This window comes from Chiloscyllium plagiosum, unplaced genomic scaffold (genome assembly GCF_037043375.1).
Source record: "Chiloscyllium plagiosum isolate Xiang-an unplaced genomic scaffold, Cpla_swu_hap1 HiC_scaffold_13, whole genome shotgun sequence".
Taxonomy (NCBI): domain Eukaryota; kingdom Metazoa; phylum Chordata; class Chondrichthyes; order Orectolobiformes; family Hemiscylliidae; genus Chiloscyllium; species Chiloscyllium plagiosum.
In genome coordinates this window covers 54,627,653-54,640,727 of record NW_028270151.1, presented here as the reverse complement: position 1 = coordinate 54,640,727, position 13,075 = coordinate 54,627,653, and the positions used below count along the sequence as shown (strand labels likewise).

At 40.3% G+C, this 13,075-nt stretch overlaps 1 protein-coding gene across 2 annotated transcripts in view; it reads right to left on the bottom strand.

Moving 5' to 3' along the window:
• Window positions 1–321: 321 nt before the first annotated feature.
• LOC122556371 (cilia- and flagella-associated protein 337-like) overlaps window positions 322–13,075 on the bottom strand; it is a 53,881-nt gene continuing 41,127 nt past the window's right edge. The window contains exons 19-20 of one of the 2 annotated variants that reach the window (XM_087993614.1): window positions 7,479–7,620; window positions 323–459 (exon numbers count right to left, since the gene is read on the bottom strand). In XM_087993614.1, the coding sequence (XP_087849740.1) occupies window positions 393–459; window positions 7,479–7,620 (209 nt within the window). In that variant the 3' untranslated portion in view covers window positions 323–392. Of the gene's footprint in view, window positions 460–7,478; window positions 7,621–13,075 lie in introns of both variants that reach the window. The other variant, XM_087993615.1, reaches the window with a different exon arrangement.

Genomic DNA, 13,075 nt, shown 5'->3' with positions numbered 1-13,075 from the left:
AAATGTTTCCATGGCAACAGGAATCAACAAGAAGGAAAATCATGTATCTGTTTACTACTGATTGACCTTTGCCTGTAATATATTCAAGTAAATATGTTGCGCAAGTGTGAATAGCACAAAATTTATAAAAATAAATCATTTTTCCTTTCACGCCCATTATTAGATTAAAGTGAGCAATGTTTGAGTCACAAAATCAGAATAATTTGCTCATGCTGCACAATAATAAAACAGAAAATAACAGGCTGTTTTTGCATAATTTAAGCTATTATGGCTTTGCTGAAGCGCATTTCAATTCACTCAAGTCATTAGTTGGCAACTTTTGTTTCACTCTACACTGTTGAATTTTAAGAAATTGTTTTCCATAAATTCTTCTTCCTTTTAAATCAAACTGCTTATTTCTGGATAGAACTATCAAGCTCTGTTCTCAGCTTCATTCCTGCAATGGTTCTCTGAGGTGATCTGTTGAGAAGAAACAGATTGCAATGTAGTTTTCTAGTGACTGCACCAGTGCTATGAATTTTTTACACTAATTAGTTTTCTTAACATAGTAAAGCTTTACACTCCACAAATGACTAAACACATTTGATATATTCTTTAGTCATATGATAGATGATCTCCCAAACTCCATTTTCAACACAAATGACAATTTCAATACGATAGCATCCACTTTAAGAAGTGGACTCATTCCCTACCCAAACCGACCACATATGCCCAGACTCACTTGCATATCACATAGTCATACAGGTGGCAGTGAGATGTGGCCTTATATTTGTTTCTCAGAAGGAACGAGGCTTTGGTTATATTGATGCTGTGTTCTCGGCATTATGTCAGGGGCAAATTATTATTACTGTTCGATCTCCTCTGAGGTCTTCACCTTTGCTCCTGCAGCACTGAAGTTGCCAAGGAGGATCAGTTTGTTGCCCTCAAGGACTCAGACCAAGAACAATTCTAGGTTGGCGTAACTTGTTTGTAGCACCCACTGTTCAGGTGTACGCTGAGGACAATAGTGCAATGGTTCTGAGCCAAAGGGACACAAGGCATTTATTTATCCCACAAGAGGAGTCTCTGAGATGGCCAAGTCACTTAGGGTAGTAACATCAATGTTGAAATGTCTGAGCTCAGGCAATGACAGCAGTATGCCATTCAAGTCAACTGCTGTTGAGGTTGCCCAGGCGGGCCCTGACCTTCCAGATTCTGAACTTCACTTTGAGGGGGTGGGACATGTCTGTGCATGAATTCTTTAAATGTGAGGTAGCTGTGGCACTCAAGTTATCACATGATCTTGATAGAGTAATGCCTTGGTCCAGTGGCAAGAATGCTTGACACCAGGCTCCACTGTGTGAGCTTAGGACACACATACAGACATTCTGTAATATCTATTTGGTAGAACAGATCTTGAGTACTGCTGAAAAAAAGATGCATCTTGTTGATAATTTTGTTTTACTCTCATCAGGACATTTTACAAGGGAAAACCACATTTATACCACTCAAGCCCTACTTCCTTAGCAAGGATTTAATACACAAAGTGATAAAATCAGTACATTTCTCTAAACATCTCATTACCCTCTTGGAGTTACTAATAAGGCAACAAGAGCAAACAGTGTCTTTCCCTTACTCCTGCCCAAATACCCATATTCCCATTCATAGACTCATTCAGGATAGACTTGAAAAATGTAAGTTTGCTTGGCATGTATAACCAGAACTGTATTTGTTCCAGGAACAGCAAGGAGCCTGACAGCTGCCATTCTTACCACGGCTCTGCTCAGAAATTATACAACCAGTTAGCCAGCATTAGATTGGCAAATGTTCAATGTGTGAGTCGAAATTCAATGCACTTTAAAATCCCAACACTTGTAAACTGATTGAGAATGAGAGGGTACAGACTTGGAGTAGGAAAAGTAGGAAAGCCATGTGTGAAAAAAATCCTTTTCACAGCAAATAGTTGGTTCTGGAATACACTGCCTGGAGTCGTGCAGGATCACAGGCTCAATCACAGCATTCAAGAAGACAGTTGGCGATTATCTAAAGAGAAACAATATGCAAGGATACAAGGAAAAAGCAGGAGAGGCACTAAAACATAAGACTCATTTGGAGAGCACGTGCAGACAGATGAGCTGAATGTTCTCCCTCTGCACTGCAACAATTCCATAACAGCAAGAACACACAGAAGCACAGATCATAAGTTTAAAAATAGGGAGGGTGACCAATGCAAGCAGGAAAATTAAAGCAGATGCCATTTAATGTCCTTAGAGTCTTGGAGTTGCAAGAGTGAAATGCGAATCCGTGGCTGTTTAGCTATTGTCTTGTTTCTTTAGCAGTAGTGAAACTGGAGTCCTCACTAAAGTTGTTTTCCCAAGTTGCTTTTTCATTAGGCTCCTCTTCACAACTTTAATGAATGGGAGAGAAGAGAGGGCAAGCCTTCAAGGTTCTGTTGTCTTCTCCTGCTATACGAAGCAAGCTACTAAAATATGGTTTATTCAGATATTCCCAAATCGATCTCCAATATCTTGCTAAGTTCAATACCCCGCAGATAACTTTTCATCTCTCAATATGTGAGCTTATTGTGCAAGTATGAATTCAAAAGGAGATGCAATTTTTTTAAATGTTATTTTAGGAGTCTCGACTCTGTTCTTTGAATAAAAGAGTAATTTCAGTCGAGCCATTTTAGTGTATTCTGCATGGGTTCCCTCGACTTGCCTCAATATGCGGTCAGGTGATCACAGCAGCCATTTTAGGTCAGTATATGTTCCTCTTGAAAAATCACTTTATTTCATGAAGGTCTCAGGTATTATGATGGAATTTGAATATCATTAGTACTTGTATTTGTAACAATTTTCCAGCTACTTCTACTAACACCATTATTAATTAATGTGAAGTGGACAGCTTGTCTTTTGTTTTCTAACACCTGCTATCTATTTAGTATTTCTCTCTATCTGTGCCTCTGTCTCTCTCATCACTCATGGGAGAGATCATTCTGCAGAGTCCTTTAAAATCTCCACAGACCTCCAAGAGTGCTCATAACTTAGTTTAGGAGTACTTTTAATGATCTTCCATCCGAAAATTCTGAAAGGTCTCCAAACATTTGCAATGAGTTGGAAACTTCCAATGGCGATTAACTATCCTGGGGATCTGGCCAGCCTTTTGGGCCTGGCTTGTTCCCACCTCAGTATTTTTTCAACAGTGTTTGCATCTTAAGTTCTGTAATCTGTTCTGCTAGTTGTAAGATAATATTGGAAATATGAACCCCAAAAGGTGCAACAGAGCAGAAACATGAAGTTGTGGTTCTCAGATGTTGAAAGGTTGTTGTGTTTAATGTACAGTGTGTTCCTCTGAAATGTCTCATAAAACAATGTATGTGGAGAGCAGGCAGAAGTATCAATGCAAATTTCCGAGACCAACGGTATGGTAGTCACCAGTGGCAATTTCAGTCACTAGATCAGCACAATCTCACTTTATTATTCAAGATCTGTATCAAGTGTGGTGCTTTGAAATGCAGGATGATTACACTGGTGGAATTTCAAATGCATTATGAGAAACGTTTCCTGCTGCAGATCTACTCCATCATCAAACCTGTCGATTTCCATCTCTATCATATCATCCAAGTTAGTTCTTTCATTAATTTCAATATTCTCTTTGTCAGCCTCCTACTTTTCCATATTTCAGTCTTTGTTTCTCTTATCTACATGTATGTGACAGCAATTCAAATCTCTGGGAGCAAAACTGGTTAGTTCCCAAAATAGAACATAGAGATCAGAAAGTGCGATTGACCCACACCCATTGAATGTAATGCAGGCAGTTCATCAACTTTATACTGCCTGCTAGTTGTAATGATTGTGGTGTGTAAACCTAGTTGTGAACATACTGTTGAGCGGTTGCAATGGGCCAAAGTATGTGCAAGGCTAGCACCATGTCAATCTGGCATACGATACTTAAAACCAACCACCACTTCATTCAGGCATGTACATTTTGGCTGCAGATATGGCTAGAAATGATGAAAGCAAAGATAAAGACAAGGAGTAACCTTGAAACAACCAACAGTTAAATGAGCATTGCTGGAGGCCATGATACATAAAGTCCATAGGAAGTGAGAGATTTATTTTTCTGGAGTTAAGGATCCTCCCCAAATAGACAATAGGAGTGTAGTGAGAGCAGGTAGTCATTGCTACCAGTCTTACTGTAAGGGCCTGAATGTAGCATTGCAAGAAATTCGATGACCTCACAGTGAAAGCATCTTCGCACACAATATCCTACCAAGTGCATCACTAGTCTCTCTCATTACCCCATTTATCACAATCCCTTTACTTTTCTACCAACAATATCTATTATCCTCAACTCATTTCTCATATACATAGCCTCACTTTACCCTTGAGCACTGTAGCAGCTTCCACAAAGTCAGCTATTCAACTATGGGATAGGCAGATCTTCCAAATGAATTGCACTATACACACTGATACACTTCTCCATTTTGCAGAACTAGATCACCATGGTCAGAGGCAGCACCATATAATTGGTGAAGAATAGGCCTGGCTTCATCTATGGCCCCAATGGAGGAAATATCATTGTTACAGATTTAATAGAGTCCTTGGCCTGTTTTCTGACCTAATCCACCATATCATATATCATACTCCCTTCAATCGATAAACACATATGATGTACAAGTTACAGATGGTGTAGTAATACACCATCTTTCCCCAACGGTAAATATCTTCCATCAGCTGAACTTGTGGATTTGTGTTTTCAGATGTCCAAGAACTGCCTAACAAAAGTGCTGAGGGAGATTACTTTCCTCAAGGAACAACACGTTCCTGAGGAAAAAAACATTATCTTGCAACCTGACACTCTCAGCCAGCCGAGGCCGAACTGTGTGAATGATAGACTGTAGCTTAGAGGTGAAATATGCAGACAGTAAGCCACCAGGTACAAGACCCACAACAGGCCAAGGGAGAGGGTAGTGTGAATGTCAGTTCCATGGACGGCATGGTCGCTCATGCATTCTGTTGCAGAAGGCTCCAACGGGAATTTCAGTGAGCTGACAGATAGAAAAAGGCTGGTTGCCATGCATACAGATATGCTCGACAATGTGTCAGGCCTGATAAACCGATGTTACTTTTGCAGTTAGTGTTTCTGATTCCCTTGCAACTCCTGATATCTGAGTTTCTCTAATTCCAGGAATGTCACTTCTGAAGAATTCTTCTTCAGTCTCTGGGCATTTCTGAAAACTGAAATTACACAGAACGTAATAGGCCATTATAGGCAAAGGCTTGGAAAACAAAGTGACTGAGCCCACCTGACATTACTTATTGTCCTTGGACTTAGCTCATGAATAAACAGTGAGGTGGAGAAGTGCTTTTTAAAAGTCACAGTAAGCACTAGTTTGTTTATTGAAGTTTTCAGATCTACTTGTTAAATGGTACTGAGCTTTTCAGAGCTTTTGGGGTGACATTTTGCACAGAGCTTCAAATAGGATTCCATTGGATCTACAAACCCACTACATGCACTGCTGGATGAGCTTGGCCTCCTGTATTCTCTGCTGTTCTCTCTTCTCCAACATATATAGGCCAATGAAAGGATCTAACACTGAAAATCCAAATTGCAGTATTTTAAAAAAACATTAAACCAAAAAAACTGTCCCAATGGGACCCTTCAAAATTAACACTGTTAATACTTTGACAAAAGCCCAATGTAAAAAAATCTCTAGCAATCTTCACAATAAAAAAAATTCACTTTTTTGATTCCAGCACCAAACTGTAAAGCTGTGAAGTAATCTTAATTATTAATATAGACTTGGTGAAATATTGAATATCCACGACATCTATCTTTATTAAATTATGATGGTGCATTGATCTTCTTTCATCTCCAGTAAAAGTTAGGGTGGAATTTAAATGGGTGCATCTTCTTTCCCCGATAATTTTCGTCTCCCTCAAGTAGATCTGCTGGTTGGTATAAAAGCCCATAAAAATATAGACTTGCTTACAGTTGCAGATTCTGGCCACAGAGTGTCTCTGCAAAGCTATCTGCAAAACTTTATTTTCCATATATAGCTTCTCATTTTCATCCTCATCTTCCTGTGTTTCTCCATTCTAGGTAAAATGTCCTGCCTTCTGGCCACCATCACACTCCCACTCCCCAGATAAACACTAAACCATTCCAAGAGTGTGGGCCTTGGATCCTTTTCATGCCAATGTCCCAGACTGCTGTAATACATGCTTTTTTATGACAGCTTAGATTGTGTTGCTGCTACTTTTTCAAAATATATCAACGACCTCTGCAATCTGTTTTATAGGGACTCACACTGCTACCACCCCCATTATATTTCACAAACTCTTCTACCAACCTTCTCTGTTCCTCAGCTAGTTTTCATGACGCTATCTTCTTTGACCCTAGCTCTAGCTTCATTTGTCCAACCTATTCACTGTCAGTTCCCCTCCTCTTTCATTCTCTTCTCTTCATTCTTTTTTCCATCCTTATTCAGCAACTTTTCCCCCATTCCTTTATCTTGTTTTGCTAACTACCCTGCCCATTTTCCATTATACATTATATATAGAGAGAGTTTGGACTTCAAAACAGAACAATATTGATGTTTGTTACATTTGTAATGGGCATCCTAATCAAAGCTAGGTCACATTTCTTCCTGAACAGTGACCTAATCCAGTATGTATCTGAGAGCAGGTGATTGTAAATGCCTGGAGTGTCAATGGGAGATTGTTTATTCTGCGGTAGATATGACCTGTAGAGTAAATATTGAAGGTCATTTACCTGCTTTCATTTCAGAATAATCAAGGATTGATGTTCTTTTAGGGCAGTTCAGAGGAAACCTGATTACAGTCAGAAGCAAGTATAGTTTCTCTTTGAGAAAGAAGTTTCTCAGAGGAGTTAAAGGAGTATGTTACCTCAGTAGAAACATTTAGATTGTGCAAGTTCTAAATCATGAGTGTTTGGTTAGGGATCTGCAGGTTATTAAAAGCTGAGGAAATTTAAACTCTTAGTCTTGTGAGTATTCATATAAGAAAATTCCATAGTTCTCAGAACAGAAACTGGGAAGAATCAGTGTAGTACAGTTAAAAGGTTTAATATAAAATAATAATTGGAAGAATCAGTGTAGTACAGTTAAAAGGTTTAATATAAAATAATAATTTCTCCAGATTTGAGTCTGCTGTTCATACTATCAAGTAAAAGATTAAAATTTTGTTCTGCTAACTATTTTATGCTTTTGTCTTTTGCATAGTTAACTACTGTTCTTATAGAGTCACAAAGCATAGAAACAGACCCTTCGGTACAACCAGTCCAGGCCAACCATGTTTCCAAACTAAACCAGTCCCACCTGCCTGCACTTGGCCCATATCGCTGCAAATCTTATGCACAATACTTCTTTATTGTTCACTATATTTTTAGAATTTTAGTTCTGTAACTGTGAAGTAGTTCTTCACCTATTAAATCTTAATGAACTTAAAGTGCATTATAGCACAAACATTACTTACCTAGACTTCACATTTGAAGTATTTTTTTTTACTGCAGCTTTACTTCCACTTAAATTCTGTTTATCCAAAAGCTTCACTTTGTGCTCACGATCCAGTATTTCTTTAGGAAATAGGTTTTTCTCATCAAAAGCTACTTTTAGTGCTGTTAATGTCAAGGAAATATAGAATGCTTAATGCAATGACATTGCTTTATGTTGACATAAATAAGGATTACAACTTACACTTCTCAATTTCAAATCATGATGAGACATTAATTCAAATGATTGGCTATCAGATAATGTTTAAAGTATAAAATATGTTAACAGTTCTTAGTTAAAGATATGAGTAATTGCCACTTTTTATAACCTTTCTAAAGTTTTGTGGTAGAATATAACTGCCTCTCGCTATTTCATTCTTCAGCATGTTTAGTCATAAGGCTATAATCAACAATAAATGATTTAGGTAAATATAAAAGATTTAAGTACTAAGGCCCAGGTTTTAACCTGACCCACCAAGCTGGAATTGGGAGAGGAGTGAGTGTGCATGTTGTTCATTTTACATCCTGTCTGATTTTACACTTTGAAATCAATGGAGGGTAAAATTGAATGAGCAATAAAGCAGGCATCTGACTGGAACTTATCCTGCTCTCACCGGATGGATTAAGTACAATCAGGACTTAGGATATCTGAATAGGACGTTTTCCACTATTATGCATGAAAATTGTTCAACAACCTAAGTGCCAAAAAAGATTAAAAACTAACAACATTTTAAATTTCCTGTTCAGCACAAAACACAGTTTTCATAATCTACAACAAACTGTTTTTATTCATTGTTACAGAGCAGCGAAAAACTGAAAACGTACTCAGCAGCATGGGATATTTGCAATAGGAATTTTTAGCTACTTCTTTCATGCCACAAAACAATTTAAAGTTTTATAATATCAATATATTGGCTGACACTAATGTATGGCTTTGTGCTAAATATGTAGCCCTGTATTTGCATTCCTATACATTACAGATACTTGAAGAACTATTACATTATTCTCACCATAAGAGAGCTAAACATTGTAGGCATCCTAATCTGCTGCAGGACTGCATTTGGATCCTTTGTCTTCCTCTGTGATGGGATAGGTAGTGGAGGGTAGTTTTAATCAATGGGAGGGTCTCAGGCAGGGAGCTCGACAAGGAGAGCATTCTGCCCCACCATGAAATGGCCAACTAATGTCAGTGGCCAGTGGAGCCAACCAAGGGATGGATAAATGTGTGGGAGAAGCCTTTCCGGATGGAAAGGCTGAGTGGTATTGCTTGCAGGCTCCCAGGGTGGAGGGAGAGCAGAAACACTCAGTATCTGATTCAGAGACACAGCATTGGGAAAGGGAAAGCCTGCTAAGAGCCCCCTTAAAAATGTCTGCAATATCTCACACATGATCATTCGCCCATGTCCTTGGATCCAGTAACAAGCCCAGGCATTAAGTGAGTCATACCTGCAACAGCCATTGTCTCGCTGGCCTCTTTTGCTGGCCTCTGATTGGCTGGCAGCTCTCAGGGTGGATATACAGCACAGAAACAGACCCTTCAGTCCAACTCGTCCATACCAACCAGATATCTTAAATTCACCTAATCCCATTTGCCAGCAGTTGGTCCATATCCCTCCAAACCTTTCCTATTCATATACCCATCCAGATGTCTTTTAAATGCTGCAATTGTACGAGCCTCAACCACTTCCTCTGGCTGCCCATTCCATACATGCACCACCCTCTTGTGTGAAAAAGTTGCCCCTTAAGCCCCTTTTAAATCTTTTCCCTCTCACCCTAAACCAATGCCCTCTAGTTCTGGACACCCCCACCCCAGGGAAAAGACCTTGTCTATTTACCCTATGCATGCCCCTCATGATTTTATAAACCTCTATCAGGCCACCCCTCAGCTTCTGACACTCCAGGGAAAATAGCCTATTCAGTATCTCCCTATAATCCAAATGCTTCAACCTTGGTAACATTCTTATAAATATTTTCTAGTTTCACAACATTTCTCCAATAGGAGGGAGAATAGAATTGCACACAATATTCTAAAGTGGCCTAACCAATGTCCTGTATAGCTGCAACATGACCTTCCAACTCCTATACTCAATACTCTGACCAATAAAGGAAAGCATACCAAATGCCTTCTTCACTATCTTATCTACCAGAGAGTCCACTTTCAAAGAACTATGGACCTGCACTCCAAGGTCTCTTTGTTCATCAACACTCCCCAGGACCTCACTATTAAGTGTATGATTTGTCTTTCCAAAATGCAGCCCCTCACATTTATCTAAATTAAGTTCCATCTGCCCTTCCTTGGCCCTGTGGCCCATCTGATCAAGATTCCATTGTATGCTGAGTTGACCTTCTTTGCTGTCCACTACACCTCCGATTTTGGTGTCATCTGCAAACTTACTAACTATACCTCCTATATTCACATCCAAATCATTTATATGAATGACTAAAAGCAGTGGATCCAGCACCAATCCTTGTGGCACACTGCTGATCACAGGCCTTCAATCTGAAAAGTAACCTCCACCACCACCCTCTGTCTTCTATATTCCTTGGACTGGCCCATGGGACTGCAGCCTAATACTTTGATGGGAAACATTGGCCGGGTCCAGTAGTACTCAAGAGGCGAAGTTTTCCAGTAAATAAAAAAGCAAATTACTGACTACATTTTACGGGAAGAGGGTGGCATGGTGGCTCAGTGGTTAGTACGACTGCCTCACAGTGCCAGGAACCTGAATTTGATTCCTCCCTCAGGCAATTGTCTGGGTTAAGGTTGTACATTCTCCCTGTGGGTTTCCTCCAGATGCTCCAGTTCCCTCCCACAGTCCAACGATGTGCAGCTTGGATGGATTGGCCATGCTAAATTGCCCGTACTGTCCAGGGATGTGCAGGTTAGGTGGATTAGCCATGAGGAAGGCAGGGTTATAGGGATAGGGTCGGGAGGTGGATCTGGATAGGATGCTCATCAGAGGTCAGTGGAACTTGATGGGCTGTGGGGATTCCATTCCATGACTGAAAGTCTCATCGACTAGTTGGCTGTTACACCCAGCTATAACATTTAAGAGTGAGCTTTAGTGCTATTATTTTAAGGGATGGTTATTTTAATATTTTAATAAGTTTAAACATAGCAATTTGAGATTTACAACATAATAGATATCAATGTGACAAAGAGAAAATTTGGACCCAGATTTTCTGATGGTCAGATAATCACTATTCCAACACAGATGAGAGTTGTGTACAGTGATCCTGTGCAATCCCCAATGTAACACACTCTGAACAAACTGCCCAGGAAATTGAATATTCTGCCAAGCAATTACTCAACTCCTAGAACATGCCCGAAGTCTCCATCTAAATCAGAGAATTCAGAGGGTTTCATTGAAATCAAATAAATAGCTACTCATGAAAAGTTAGACAATCAAATACATAGTCTAATCACTCCCGTAACCTCACATCCACGGCTACAATACTTCCAGGCTCCTGAAAAACACCCCAGACCTTTCCCCTCCACCAGTTTCTACCACGAGCCTGGACCCTGCTCCCCCACCTGACTGATCTGGACCAGACCCTTCACCGTCAAGCTACAGAAGCCAACCTGACCCCCTATGGCTGAATATGACTGCTCACTCCTCACCTGGCCGGAGTGGGCCAGGTGCCTCCTGTTCCACCAATGAAACCAACCCAATCCCTGACTCTGTGTCAGACCTCAGCCAGACGAACTGGCGCCCTATTTACCTCGCACCTACCCACTACATATCTGGCATTTTACCCTGACAACCTATGCCCTTCCCAAATGGTACACTATCCTGACAACCTACTTACTTTACATCCTATACGCTGCCCAAATGATACCCTACACCTGTACACACCTGACACCCTACACCCACACTCATATTGCACCTTAAACCTATATCCTTATGGCACCCTACACTCGCACCAATACGGCACCCTACACCTGTACCCATCTGACACGCTAAATCCGCACCCACTGGCTCCTAGCAACTGTCAATTGAACATTATGCTTAACTTTCATAGTTAATGTTCAACAACAGATGTTAAAGTGGTTGAGAGTTCCTTTACATTTCAGAATATAACAGCAGACTGCTGTGAAAATGGGCCATGGTTTGCATTCCTCTGATAGTTCTGTATTATGAAAGAACTGTCATATGGAGGTAAGGCTTCTCACTCCTGAGGGAACCAAGAGTTGAATCTCCTCTCAGCAATGTCAAAACGGGCCAGAGTGGTGATCTGCCACTCTTCAGAAAATCCAATCCTTGATTTCTTTATTGGTTGATTTGACTGATTTTGTGGTAATTGCTAGTTTCCAAATGATAGATGTGAAAAAGATGACTAACTAGTTTGGTACTAGTTTTCTGCTTGTTTCAATATTTGATCAAATCAACATAGTTAACATTTTCAGAAAAATGATAACTTATGCTAATCAGATCAACACCAAATATTGCTTTTACATTGTACTATATATTTTTAACAGTTACATTGAACTGAAATTTCTCAGCCCCTGAACAAGGTGGGAAATGTCAAGTCAATTGGGAAAATATGGTGTGATCATAAAAGTGCGATTCTTCACATTGAGAAAATTTGATTTCTACCCAAATCTTTAAGAGTGAGAAGGGAATCTCATCTCATTTATATACCATTTGCTTTTCTCCCATGGGCCAGAGAGAAACTGAATGACAACAATTCCTGACATAAAAGTTAGAGCAGGTACCTGGTGGCTCCAGTTCACTGCTTGCTCCTCCAGGCCTCCTTCTAGGACAAAAGTCCCCAAAATCTCAGGGGACACTCCATCGACTGAGCCATCAAGGTGACAGCTGTACAAAACTTCTATGCAACTGGCTCCTTCAAAGGACCCACTGGAGACCTGTGTGGGAACTCACAACTCTTGACACACAAATGTATCAAGTCTGTTATTGATGCAACTTGTGCCAGATCACACTGCTCCCATCTCATTTCCCCATGATGAGGTCAATGCTACAGCTCAGGCTTTGGCAACGTAGCTGGCTCCCCCCAAGTGCAGGGCACTATAGACTGTATGCACATCACATTGAGAGCACCATATCATAATGCAGCAGGCTTAATCCACTGAAAAGGGTCCTATCTGGTCAATGTACAAGTCATATGTGATCATCAGTATCATACCTTACAGGCTTATACGAGGAAGCTGCCTATATCCTCAAGAACTATTATGTTTCTGGCTTGCTTCAAGGGCTGAATGACTTTCAAAGAGAGTTACTAGGGGACAAGGGCTATCCTCTGCAGCCACAGCTGATGACTCTGTTATGCAACCTCCTGACCAAAGCAGTGCAGAGAAACAATGCAGCCCATTCTTTCACCAGGCCCTTGTTGAGGCAGACAAACCTCCTGAAGATGAAGTTCCAATGCATAGCTTAGAAGAGATGTCTTGAGTACATTCCAGACAGAGTGTGCCACAGCTATTGTTACAATTACAGTCAATCAGACTGGTGATGATGTAAATGAGCACGACAGTTACAAATGTTGGCTCCTATTTGCAATGAAGTGTCAACCATAGGACCCATGTGCCCTCAGAAGTTCTTTGTTCTTTCTCCCAAGA